Below are 13,991 nucleotides of genomic sequence, written 5' to 3'. Positions count from 1 at the left end.
GTGTATGTGTAAGCTAAAGTCTTTGAAAATGTAATAAGTTTTACGAAACGCGCTCAAGTGTCGCGTCAGACTAGAAATAAAAATGAATTTTGGAGAATTGATTTTTGAATTACCACCAACAGTGAAAAGAAACGTACGATAGATCGAGAAAATTCGTGTTAGAATTATTAATCTTACTTTCTCGGTCATATTTAATAATATATGTCTACAGGAAAGACTGCTACCAAAATATACTAATATATATATATATGTATATGCATATATATATATGTATATATATGTATATGTATATATATATATATATATATATATATATATATATATATATATATATATATATATGTATATATATATATATGTATATATATGTATATATATGTATATGTATATATATATATATGTATATATATATGTATATACATGTATATGTATATATATGTATGTATATATATGTATGTATATATATGTATGTATATGTATGTATGTATGTATGTATGTATGTATATGTATGTATATATATGTATGTATATATATGTATGTATGTATATATATTTATATATATATATATATATATATATATATATATATATATATATATAAATATATATATATATATATTATATATATTATATATATTATATTATATATATTATATATTATATTATATATATTATATATTATATATATTATATATTATATTATATATATTATATATTATATTATATATATTATATATATATATATTATATTATATATATTATATTATATATATTATATTATATATATTATATTATATATATTATATATATATATATATATATATATATATATATATATATATATATATATATATATATATATATATGTCGTACCTAGTAGCCAGAACGCACTTTTTGGCCTACTATGCAAGGCCCGATTTGCCTAATAAGCCAAGTTTTCTTGAATTAATATATTTTCTCAAATTTTTTTCTTATGAAATGATAAAGCTACCAATTTCATTATGTATGAGGTCAATTTTTTTTATTGGAGTGAAAATTAACGTAGATATATGACCAAACCTAACCAACCCTACCTAACCTAACCTAACCTATCTTTATAGGTTAGGTTAGGTTAGGTAGCCGAAAAAGTTAGGTTAGGTTAGGTAGTCGAAAAACAATTAATTCATGAAAACTTGGCTTATTAGGCAAATTGGGCCTTGCATAGTAGGCTGAGAAGTGCGTTCTGGCTACTAGGTACGACATATATATTTATATATATATATATATATATATATATATATATATATATATATATATATATATATATATATATATATATATATATATATATATGTCGTACCTAGTACCCAGAACGCACTTCTCGGCCTACTATGCAAGGCCCGATTTGCCTAATAAGCCAAGTTTTCCTGAATTATTATATTTTCTCAATATTTTTTCTTATGAGATGATAAAGCAACCCATTTCATTATGTATGAGGTCAATATTTTTTTATTGGAGTTAAAATTAACGTAGATATATGACCAAACCTAACCAACCCTACCTAACCTAACCTAACCTATCTTTTTAGGTTAGGTTAGGTTAGGTAGCCGAAAAAGTTGGGTTAGGTTTGGTTAGGTAGGTTAGGTAGTCGAAAAACAATTAATTCATGAAAACTTGGCTTATTAGACAAATCGGGCCTTGCATAGTAGGCAGAGAAGTGCGTTCTGGCTATTAGGTACGACATATATATATATATATATATATATATATATATATATATATATATATGTCGTACCTAGTAGCCAGAACTCACTTTTTGGCCTACTATTCAAGGCCCGATTTGCCTAATAAGCAAAGTTTTCCTGAATTAATATATTTTTTCTAATTTTTTTCTTATGAAATGATAAAGCTACCCATTTCATTATGTATGAGGTCAATTTTTTTTTATTGGAGTTAAAATTAACGTAGATATATGACCGAACCCAACCAACCCTACCTAACCTAACCTAACCTATCTTTATAGGTTTGGTTTGGTTAGGTAGCCGAAAAAGTTAGGTTAGGTTAGGTTAGGTAGTCGAAAAACAGTTAATTCATGAAAACTTGGCTTATTAGGCAAATCGGGCCTTGAATAGTAGGCCAAAAAGTGAGTTCTGGCTACTAGGTACGACATATATATATATATATATATATATATATATATATATATATATATATATATATATATATATATATATATATATATATATATATATATATATATATATATATATATATATATATATATATATATATATATATATGTCGTACCTAGTAGCCAGAACTCACTTCTCAGCCTACTATTCAAGGCCCGATTTGCCTAATAAGCCAAGTTTTCCTGAATTAATATATTTACTATAATTTTTTTCTTATGACATGATAAAGCTACCCTTTTCACTATGTATGAGGTCAATTTCTTTTTATTGGAGTTAAAATTAACGTAGATATATGATCGAACCTACCCAACCCTACCTAACCTAACCTAACCTATATATATAGGTAAGGTTAGGTTAGGTAGCCAAAAAAAGCTAGGTTAGGTTAGGTTAGGTAGGTTAGGTAGACGAAAAAACATTAATTCATGAAAACTTGGCTTATTAGGCAAATCGGGCCTTGCATAGTAGGCTGAGAAGTGAGTTCTGGCTACTAGGTACGACATATATATATATATATATATATATATATATATATATATATATATATATATATGTCGTACCTAATAGCCAGAACGCACTTCTCAGCCAACTATGCATGGCCCAATTTGCCTAATAAGCCAAGTTTTCACGAATTAATGTTTTTTCGACTACCTAACCTACCTAACCTAACCTAACCTAACTTTTTCTGCTACCTAACCTAACCTAACCGATAGAGATAGGTTAGGTTAGGTTAGGTAGGGTTGGTTAGGTTCGGTCATATATCTACGTTAATTTTAACTCCAATAAAAAAAAATTGACCTCATACATAATGAAATGGGTAGCTTTATCATTTCATAAGAAAAAAATTAGAAAAAATATAATAATTCAGGAAAACTTGGCTTATTAGGCAAATCGGGCCTTGCATAGTAGGCTGAGAAGTGCGTTCTGGCTATTAGGTACGACATATATATATATATATATATATATATATGTCGTACCTAGTAGCCAGAACTCACTTCTGAGCCTACTATGCAAGGCCCAATTTGCCTAATAAGCCAAGTTTTCATGAATTAATTGCTTTTCGACTACCTAACCTACCTAACCTAACCTAACTTTTTCGGCTACCTAACCTAACCTAAGCTATAAAGATAGGTTAGGTTAGGTTAGGTAGGGTTGGTTAGGTTCGGTCATATATCTACGTTAATTTTAACTCCAATAAAGAAAAATTGACCTCATTCATAATGAAAAGGGTAGATTTATCATTTCATAAGAAAAAAATTAGAGAAAATATATTAATTCAGGAAAACTTGGCTGATTAGGCAAATCGGGCCTTGCATAGTAGGCTGAGAAGTGCATTCTGGCTATTAGGTACGACATATATATATATATATATATATATATATATATATATATATATATATATATATATATATATATATATATATATATATATATATATATATATATATACTTCAGTGTTTTGCACTGAATAACCTACCGGTTTCAACGTCAGTCTGAAGAACACAATGAATACGTTAAGACAATATTGGTGAATAGACGTTTACAGTAATTTATTCCTGACCTGTTAATGTTTGTTCGTGTGAATAGCAAGTTTGACAGCTGTTTGCGACCTCTTGGGGAGTTGTTGCACATTAGTTAACAAGACTATCTTAATTTGATGCCTTATTATGCACAATAAATTCATCCAGGTGTTAGTTGTGGATCTGTTAGACGAACATAACGAATCCAGTACCCGGACTGGTAAGATTATTTTAGCAGCATTATTCTTTTAAATATTTAATGATGATTTTAAATTCCCTGTAATTTTCAGAAACTAGACTCACAACGTTCTTTAGATAGTGTTATGGATTAAACTTTTTAACACTAGATAAATTATTCCCAACATTTATGGCAATAATTCACATTAAAATAAATAATACACGATGTGGTAATAATTCACGTTAAAGTAGACAGTAATACAATGTGTAGTAATAATTCCCGTTAAAGTACACAATAATAAAAGGTGTGGTAATAATTTTGTCAAATGAAACATATTGACAAGTGCATGAGCGGGCGATGCAGCCTACCAAAAGATGATAGCCAGCCAAGGCGTGTTTACCTCTGTGAAGCGAAGACCATGTATGTCTTCCTGCATGACTATTATGATGAACATATTGACTGGTGTTCATCTTTATCTCTGGCTGATGAATATTTTGTTACTTAACATAGCAATGCTTTGACTAATTTAGACCACCATCACATTACTGCATACCCAGACTTACGACTCCCATCACATTAATACATACCTAGACTTACATCACCTAAACCCACACCCAGATGCGTGGGAAATAGGCTTACAGGTTCCAGAAGAGAGGAAATGTCAGCACTGGAGAAATGCCCGAGAGCCCACTGGATCAGTATCTAAAGCAGTGCAATTACAAACCAAATAAGATTTAAATTAAGATTCAACAGAACAAGAGCATAAGCTTACTGAGAGTGACCATACGATTCAAAAATACTTATACACCGACTACGAAAGACTGAAAAGAGAAATGAGCAACACGTAAGTGGACCAGACCGCACAATACCCAGACTACTATCACAAATCCCTACCCAGACTCCCATCACATAAACCTATACTCCCATCACACAACTCCCTTATCTTGAAGTTATCTTGAGATGCTTTCGGGGCTTTTTAGTGTCCCCGCGGCCCGGTCCTCGACCAGGCCTCCACCCCCCAGAAAGCAGCCCGTGACAGCTGACTAACACCCAGGTACCTATTTTACTGCTAGGTAACAAGGGCATAGGGTGAAAGAAACTCTGCCCATAGTTTCTCGCTGTCGCCCGGGATCGAACCCGGGACCACAGGATCACAAGTACAGCGTGCTGTCCGCTCGGCCGACCGGCTCCCGGTCAGACCCTACCCAGACTCCCATCACAGAAGTCCCTACCTAGGCTCCCATGACAGAAGTCCCTACCCAGACTCACATGACAGAAGTCCCTACCTAGGCTCCCATGACAGAAGTCCCTACCCAGACTCCCATGACAGAAGTTCCTACCCAAACTCCCATCCCAAATCCCTACCCAGAGGCCATCATACAAATACCAACAGAAAATCCTATCACATAAATCCATAACCGAGACTCAAATCGCACAAATCCATACTCAGCATCCCATCATATAAAGCCATATCCAGAATCCCAGTATATAAATCAAACTCAAGACTCCTATCGAATAAATCTATAATCAGACTTACATAAAATAAATCAACACACTCCTATCATATAAATTAATATCCGGACTCTTATCACATAAATCAATATCCAGAATCTCCTCATATAAAACAATATCCAGATTGTCATCATGAAAATCAATACGAAGACACATTATGTAAATCAATACGCAGATTCCCATTTGTAATACCATACCCAGGCTACCATCATATAAATCAATACCCAGACTCCCATCACATTTATCAATACCTAGACTCCCATCATATAAATCAATACCCAGACTCCCATCATTCAAATCCATACATACTGAGACTACCATAATATAAATCAATTCCCAGTCTCCCATCAAAAAAATCATTGCCCAGACTACCATCATGTAAATCAATACCCAGACTCTAATCATATAAATCAATACCCAGACTCTAATCATATAAATCAATACCCAGACTCTAATCATATAAATCAATACCCAGACTCTAATCATATAAATCAATTCCCAGACTCCCAACATGTAAATCAATACCCAGACTCTAATCATATAAATCAATACCCAGACTCTAATCATATAAATCAATACCCAGACTCTAATCATATAAATCAATACCCAGACTCCTATCATATAAATCAATACCCAGACTCCCATTATATAAATCATTACCCACAATCCCATTATAAAAATCAATACCAGACTCCCATCATGTAAATCAATGTGGTGTGTTACAATGAAGAAAATTTTATATCAAAACTTACAATGACGAACATTGTGCAGTGAATTCTACAATGAAAACTGCCAATGGAGAGTGTTACAACAATGACGATTGTGAGTAGTGAAACTTTAATCGATGAAGATTTTGTAGTGAGACAAAATGATGAAGATTTTCTAGTGAGATTATTGCACGGACGAATATTGCGCAAATTTATAAAGATGAATATTGTGACACTATATTTGCAATGAAGATTATGCAGTGACTTACACTGAACATTGTGTTGTGACTGTTACACTGATGAAGATTGTGTTGTGACTGTTACACTGATGAAGATTGTGTAGTGCGACGAACAATGATGATTGTGTTGTTACTTAAAATTAAGATTGTATAGGAGACTGTTAGTGATGAAGAATATTTGTAGTTTTACAATGAAGAATGTGTGTTGTGATACTGTTATAATGAAGAATATGTAGTGAAGCTTAGCATGAAGATTGTACAGCGAGACTTGTTGCAATGATGCAGGTCGTATCTAGACTTGTCAGTGAAGATTGTGATGTGAGACTTGTGACAATGTAAGAAGACTGTTTAGTATGACTTGCAACAATGAAGATGATTGTGAGCATGGGACTTGTGACAATGAAGATGATTGCGAGCATGGGACTTGTGACAATGAAGATGATTGCGAGCATGGGACTTGTGACAATGAAGATGATTGCGAGCATGGGACTTGTGACAATGAAGATGATTGCGAGCATGGGACTTGTGACAATGAAGATGATTGCGAACATGGGACTTGTGACAATGAAGATGATTGCGAACATGGGACTTGTGACAATGAAGATGATTGCGAGCATGGGACTTGTGACAATGAAGATGATTGCGAACATGGGACTTGTGACAATGAAGATGATTGCGAGCATGGGACTTGCAACAATGAAGATGATTGCGAGCATGGGACTTGTGACAATGAAGATGATTGCGAGCATGGGACTTGTGACAATGAAGATGATTGCGAGCATGGGACTTGTGACAATGAAGATGATTGCGAGCCTGGGACTTGTGACAATGAAGATGATTGCGAGCCTGGGACTTGTGACAATGAAGATGATTGCGAGCATGGGACTTGTGACAATGAAGATGATTGCGAGCATGGGACTTGTGACAATGAAGATGATTGCGAGCCTGGGACTTGTGACAATGAAGATGATTGCAAGCATGGGACTTGTGACAATGAAGATGATTGCGAGCATGGGACTTGTGACAATGAAGATGATTGCAAGCATGGGACTTGTGACAATGAAGACTGCGTATTGAGACTTGTGACAATGAAGATTGTGTCGTGAGACTTGTGACAATGAAGATTGTGTGTATAAGACTTGTGACAATGAAGATTGTAGTAAGACTTCACAAATAAGAAGTGTGTATCGAGACTTATCACAATGAAGAGGATTGTGTGTATGATACTAGTTACAATGAGAAAGATTGTGTAGCGAGACTTGTGACAATGAAGAGGATTGTGTGTATGATACTTGTTACAATGAGAAAGATTGTGTAGTGGGACTTGTGACAATGAAGAGGATTGTGTGTATGATACTTGTTACAATGAGAAAGATTGTGTAGTGGGACTTGTGACAATGAAGAGGATTGTGTGTATGATACTTGTTACAATGAGAAAGATTGTGTAGTGGGACTTGTGACAATGAAGAGGATTGTGTGTATGATACTTGTTACAATGAGAAAGATTGTGTAGTGGGACTTATGACAATGAAGAGGATTGTGTGTATGATACTTGTTACAATGAGAAAGATTGTGTAGTGGGACTTGTGACAATGAAGAGGATTGTGTGTATGATACTTGTTACAATGAGAAAGATTGTGTAGTGGGACTTGTCACAATGAAGAGGATTGTGTATGAGACATATCACAATGAAGATTGTGTAGTAAAACTTGGCACAATGAAGATTATGATGTGTGACTTGCAACAATGAAGAAGTGTGTAAAGACCTTATCACAATGAAGAAGTGTGTAAAGACCTTATCACAATGAAGATTGTGTAATGAGACTTGTGACAATCAAGATGGTTGTGTGTATAAGACTTGTCATAATGAAGATTGTGTATTGAGACTTGTGACAATGAAGATTGTGTAGTGAGACTTGTGACAATGAAGATTGTGTAGTGAGACTTATGACAATGAAGATTGTGTAGTGAGACTTGTGACAATGAAGATTGTGTAGTGAGACTTGTGACAATGAAGATTGTGTAGTGAGACTTGTGACAATGAAGATTGTGTAGTAAGACCTGTGACAATGAAGATTGTGTAGTGAGACTTGTGTAGAAGAGACTGTAGTGAGACCAAGATGTACAATAATGATGATTGTGAATGGTAAAATATAAAAATATGGTAATGAAGTGTAATTAAGATGTACACTGAATTTTCCACTTCACTCCTCTACTCAAACCAATACAGTATACAAGGTACAATGCAAACTTGACAATTATAATAGTCTACCTAATTATAGTCACCATAATTCTAGTAATTCCTATCACCTCTAACATAATTATAAGAAGGATGAGGGAGGGCTTACCATTCCCTGACATGACTATAAGATGGATGGGATGGGGAGAGGAATTACCACTTCCTGACATGATTGTAAGAGATGGGGGATGAGCTACCATTTCCTAACATGTCTATAAGAGGGATCGGAGGGGGAAAGTTAACATACCCTCTCATGATGAGACGGGAAGGCGTTACTATACCGTGACATGATTGTAACAGCGATGGTAGTTGGAGGGGGGGGGGCGGTAGTTACCATAACGAGGACAGTGCTGTGGGTTGTGAAATGGTAGCAACACTTGTTACTTATAATATGGAAAACATTCTTCTGTTGTCCCTCTACACAACAGTGCTCCACAAGCACCAGCTTTATCTTGTCCCTCTGCACAAGAGCTCCGCAAGCGCCTGCTTTATTTGTCCCTCTACACAACAGTGCTACCCAATCACCTGCTTTATCTTGTTGATGTACAACAGTGCTCCCCAAGCACCTGCTTTATCTTGTCCCTCTACACAAGTGTTCCACAAGCACCTGCTTTATCTTGTCTCTCTACACAACAGTTCTCCCCAAGCACCGGCTTTATCTTGTCTCTCTACACAACAGTGCTCCCCAAGCACCGGCTTTATCTTGTCTCTACACAACAGTGCTCCCCAAGCACCTGCTTTATCTAGTCCCTCTACCCAAGTGCTCCCCAAGCACCGGCTTTATCTTGTCCCTCTACACAACAGTGCTCCTCAAGCACCTGCTTTATCTTAGCTTTACACTCCTGCTCCACAAGTACCAGCTTTACACTCCTGGTCCACAAGTACCAGCTTTACACTCCTGCTCCACAAGTACCAGCTTTACACTCCTGCTCCACAAGCACCAGCTTTACCCTCCTGCTCCACAAGCACCAGTTTTACCCTCCTGCTCCACAAGTACCAGCTTTACACTCCTGCTCCACAAGCACCAGCTTTACCCTCCTGCTCCACAAGTACCAGCTTTACACTCCTGCTCCACAAGCACCAGCTTTACCCTCCTGCTCCACAAGCACCAGCTTTACACTCCTGCTCCACAAGCACCAGCTTTACCCTCCTGCTCCACAAGCACCAGCTTTACACTCCTCCACAAGCACCAGCTTTACCCTCCTGCTCCACAAGCACCAGCTTTACCCTCCTGCTCCACAAGCACCAGCTTTACCCTCCTGCTCCACAAGTACCAGCTTTACCCTCCTGCTCCACAAGCACCAGCTTTACCCTCCTGCTTCACAAGTACCAGCTTTACCCTCCTGCTCCACAAGCACCAGCTTTACCCTCCTGCTCCACAAGCACCAGCTTTACCCTCCTGCTCCACAAGTACCAGCTTTACCCTCCTGCTCCACAAGTACCAGCTTTACCCTCCTGCTCCACAAGCACCAGCTTTACCCTCCTGCTCCACAAGTACCAGCTTTACCCTCCTGCTCCACAAGTACCAGCTTTACCCTCCTGCTCCACAAGTACCAGCTTTACCCTCCTGCTCCACAAGCACCAGCTTTACCCTCCTGCTCCACAAGCACCAGCTTTACCCTCCTGCTCCACAAGTACCAGCTTTACCCTCCTGCTCCACAAGCACCAGCTTTACCCTCCTGCTCCACAAGTACCAGCTTTACCCTCCTGCTCCACAAGCACCAGCTTTACCCTCCTGCTCCACAAGTACCAGCTTTACCCTCCTGCTCCACAAGCACCAGCTTTACCCTCCTGCTCCACAAGTACCAGCTTTACCCTCCTGCTCCACAAGCACCAGCTTTACCCTCCTGCTCCACAAGTACCAGCTTTACCCTCCTGCTCCACAAGTACCAGCTTTACCCTCCTGCTCCACAAGCACCAGCTTTACCCTCCTGCTCCACAAGTACCAGCTTTACCCTCCTGCTCCACAAGTACCAGCTTTACCCTCCTGCTCCACAAGTACCAGCTTTACACTCCTGCTCCACAAGCACCAGCTTTACACTCCTGCTCCACAAGTACCAGCTTTACCCTCCTGCTCCACAAGTACCAGCTTTACCCTCCTGCTCCACAAGCACCAGCTTTACCCTCCTGCTCCACAAGCACCAGCTTTACCCTCCTGCTCCACAAGCACCAGCTTTACCCTCCTGCTCCACAAGCACCAGCTTTACACTCCTCCACAAGCACCAGCTTTACCCTCCTGCTCCACAAGTACCAGCTTTACCCTCCTGCTCCACAAGTACCAGCTTTACCCTCCTGCTCCACAACTACCAGCTTTACCCTCCTGCTCCACAAGCACCAGCTTTACCCTCCTGCTCCACAAGCACCAGCTTTACACTCCTCCACAAGCACCAGCTTTACACTCCTGCTCCACAAGCACCAGCTTTACCCTCCTGCTCCACAAGTACCAGCTTTACCCTCCTGCTCCACAAGTACCAGCTTTACCCTCCTGCTCCACAAGCACCAGTTTTACACTCCTGCTCCACAAGCACCAGCTTTACACTCCTGCTCAACAAGTACCAGCTTTACCCTCCTGCTCCACAAGCACCAGCTTTACACTCCTGCTCCACAAGCACCAGCTTTACACTCCTGCTCCACAAGCACCAGCTTTACCCTCCTGCTCCACAAGCACCAGCTTTACACTCCTGCTCCACAAGTACCAGCTTTACACTCCTGCTCCACAAGCACCAACTTTACACTCCTGCTCCACAAGCACCAGCTTTACCCTCCTGCTCCACAAGCACCAGCTTTACACTCCTGCTCCACAAGCACCAGCTTTACACTCCTGCTCCACAAGTACCAGCTTTACCCTCCTGCTCCACAAGCACCAGCTTTACACTTCTGCTCCACAAGTACCAGCTTTACACTCCTGCTCCACAAGCACCAGCTTTACACTCCTGCTCCACAAGTACCAGCTTTACCCTCCTGCTCCACAAGCACCAGCTTTACCCTCCTGCTCCACAAGCACCAGCTTTACCCTCCTGCTCCACAAGTACCAGCTTTACCCTCCTGCTCCACAAGCACCAGCTTTACACTCCTGCTCCACAAGTACCAGCTTTACCCTCCTGCTCCACAAGCACCAGCTTTACACTCCTGCTCCACAAGCACCAGCTTTACCCTCCTGCTCCACAAGCACCAGCTTTACACTCCTGCTCCACAAGCACCAGCTTTACCCTCCTGCTCCACAAGTACCAGCTTTACCCTCCTGCTCCACAAGTACCAGCTTTACCCTCCTGCTCCACAAGCACCAGCTTTACCCTCCTGCTCCACAAGTACCAGCTTTACCCTCCTGCTCCACAAGCACCAGCTTTACCCTCCTGCTCCACAAGTACCAGCTTTACCCTCCTGCTCCACAAGCACCAGCTTTACACTCCTGCTCCACAAGAACCAGCTTTACCCTCCTGCTCCACAAGCACCAGCTTTACACTCCTGCTCCACAAGCACCAGCTTTACCCTCCTGCTCCACAAGCACCAGCTTTACACTCCTGCTCCACAAGCACCAGCTTTACCCTCCTGCTCCACAAGTACCAGCTTTACCCTCCTGCTCCACAAGTACCAGCTTTACCCTCCTGCTCCACAAGCACCAGCTTTACCCTCCTGCTCCACAAGTACCAGCTTTACCCTCCTGCTCCACAAGCACCAGCTTTACCCTCCTGCTCCACAAGTACCAGCTTTACCCTCCTGCTCCACAAGCACCAGCTTTACACTCCTGCTCCACAAGTACCAGCTTTACACTCCTGCTCCACAAGCACCAGCTTTACACTCCTGCTCCACAAGCACCAGCTTTACACTCCTGCTCCACAAGCACCAGCTTTACCCTTCTGCTCCACAAGCACCAGCTTTACCCTCCTGCTCCACAAGCACCAGCTTTACCCTCCTGCTCCACAAGCACCAGCTTTACCCTCCTGCTCCACAAGTACCAGCTTTACCCTCCTGCTCCACAAGTACCAGCTTTACACTCCTGCTCCACAAGCACCAGCTTTACCCTCCTGCTCCACAAGTACCAGCTTTACCCTCCTGCTCCACAAGCACCAGCTTTACCCTCCTGCTCCACAAGTACCAGCTTTACCCTCCTGCTCCACAAGTCACCAGCTTTACACTCCTGCTCCACAAGCACCAGCTTTACACTCCTGCTCCACAAGCACCAGCTTTACACTCCTGCTCCACAAGCACCAGCTTTACCCTCCTGCTCCACAAGCACCAGCTTTACACTCCTGCTCCACAAGTACCAGCTTTACACTCCTGCTCCACAAGCACCAGCTTTACACTCCTGCTCCACAAGCACCAGCTTTACCCTCCTGCTCCACAAGCACCAGCTTTACCCTCCTGCTCCACAAGCACCAGCTTTACACTCCTGCTCCACAAGCACCAGCTTTACACTCCTGCTCCACAAGTACCAGCTTTACCCTCCTGCTCCACAAGCACCAGCTTTACACTCCTGCTCCACAAGTACCAGCTTTACACTCCTGCTCCACAAGCACCAGCTTTACACTCCTGCTCCACAAGTACCAGCTTTACCCTCCTGCTCCACAAGCACCAGCTTTACCCTCCTGCTCCACAAGCACCAGCTTTACCCTCCTGCTCCACAAGTACCAGCTTTACCCTCCTGCTCCACAAGCACCAGCTTTACACTCCTGCTCCACAAGTACCAGCTTTACCCTCCTGCTCCACAAGCACCAGCTTTACACTCCTGCTCCACAAGCACCAGCTTTACCCTCCTGCTCCACAAGCACCAGCTTTACACTCCTGCTCCACAAGTACCAGCTTTACCCTCCTGCTCCACAAGCACCAGCTTTACACTCCTGCTCCACAAGTACCAGCTTTACCCTCCTGCTCCACAAGCACCAGCTTTACACTCCTGCTCCACAAGTACCAGCTTTACCCTCCTGCTCCACAAGCACCAGCTTTACACTCCTGCTCCACAAGCACCAGCTTTACCCTCCTGCTCCACAAGCACCAGCTTTACCCTCCTGCTCCACAAGTACCAGCTTTACCCTCCTGCTCCACAAGTACCAGCTTTACACTCCTGCTCCACAAGCACCAGCTTTACACTCCTGCTCCACAAGCACCAGCTTTACACTCCTGCTCCACAAGCACCAGCTTTACCCTTCTGCTCCACAAGCACCAGCTTTACCCTCCTGCTCCACAAGCACCAGCTTTACCCTCCTGCTCCACAAGCACCAGCTTTACCCTCCTGCTCCACAAGTACCAGCTTTACCCTCCTGCTCCACAAGTACCAGCTTTACACTCCTGCTCCACAAGCACCAGCTTTACCCTCCTGCTCCACAAGTACCAGCTTTACCCTCCTGCTCCACAAGCACCAGCTTTACCCTCCTGCTCCACAAGTACCAGCTTTACCCTCCTGCTCCACAGGTACCAGCTTTACACTCCTG

At 41.0% G+C, this 13,991-nt stretch overlaps 2 protein-coding genes across 2 annotated transcripts in view; both read left to right on the top strand.

Annotated features, from left to right (window-relative positions):
• Positions 1–13,991, top strand: part of LOC138350481 (uncharacterized) — a 398,783-nt gene that overhangs the window by 238,540 nt on the left and 146,252 nt on the right. The gene's annotated exons all lie outside the window — the stretch shown is intronic.
• Positions 6,677–7,429, top strand: LOC138350314 (prestalk protein-like). Its single transcript, XM_069300933.1, has one exon. The coding sequence runs from the start codon at positions 6,677–6,679 to the stop codon at positions 7,427–7,429; it is 753 nt and encodes a 250-aa protein (XP_069157034.1).

This window comes from Procambarus clarkii, chromosome 45 (genome assembly GCF_040958095.1).
Source record: "Procambarus clarkii isolate CNS0578487 chromosome 45, FALCON_Pclarkii_2.0, whole genome shotgun sequence".
NCBI lineage: Eukaryota > Metazoa > Arthropoda > Malacostraca > Decapoda > Cambaridae > Procambarus > Procambarus clarkii.
This window is presented reverse-complemented; position numbering and strand designations above follow the sequence as displayed.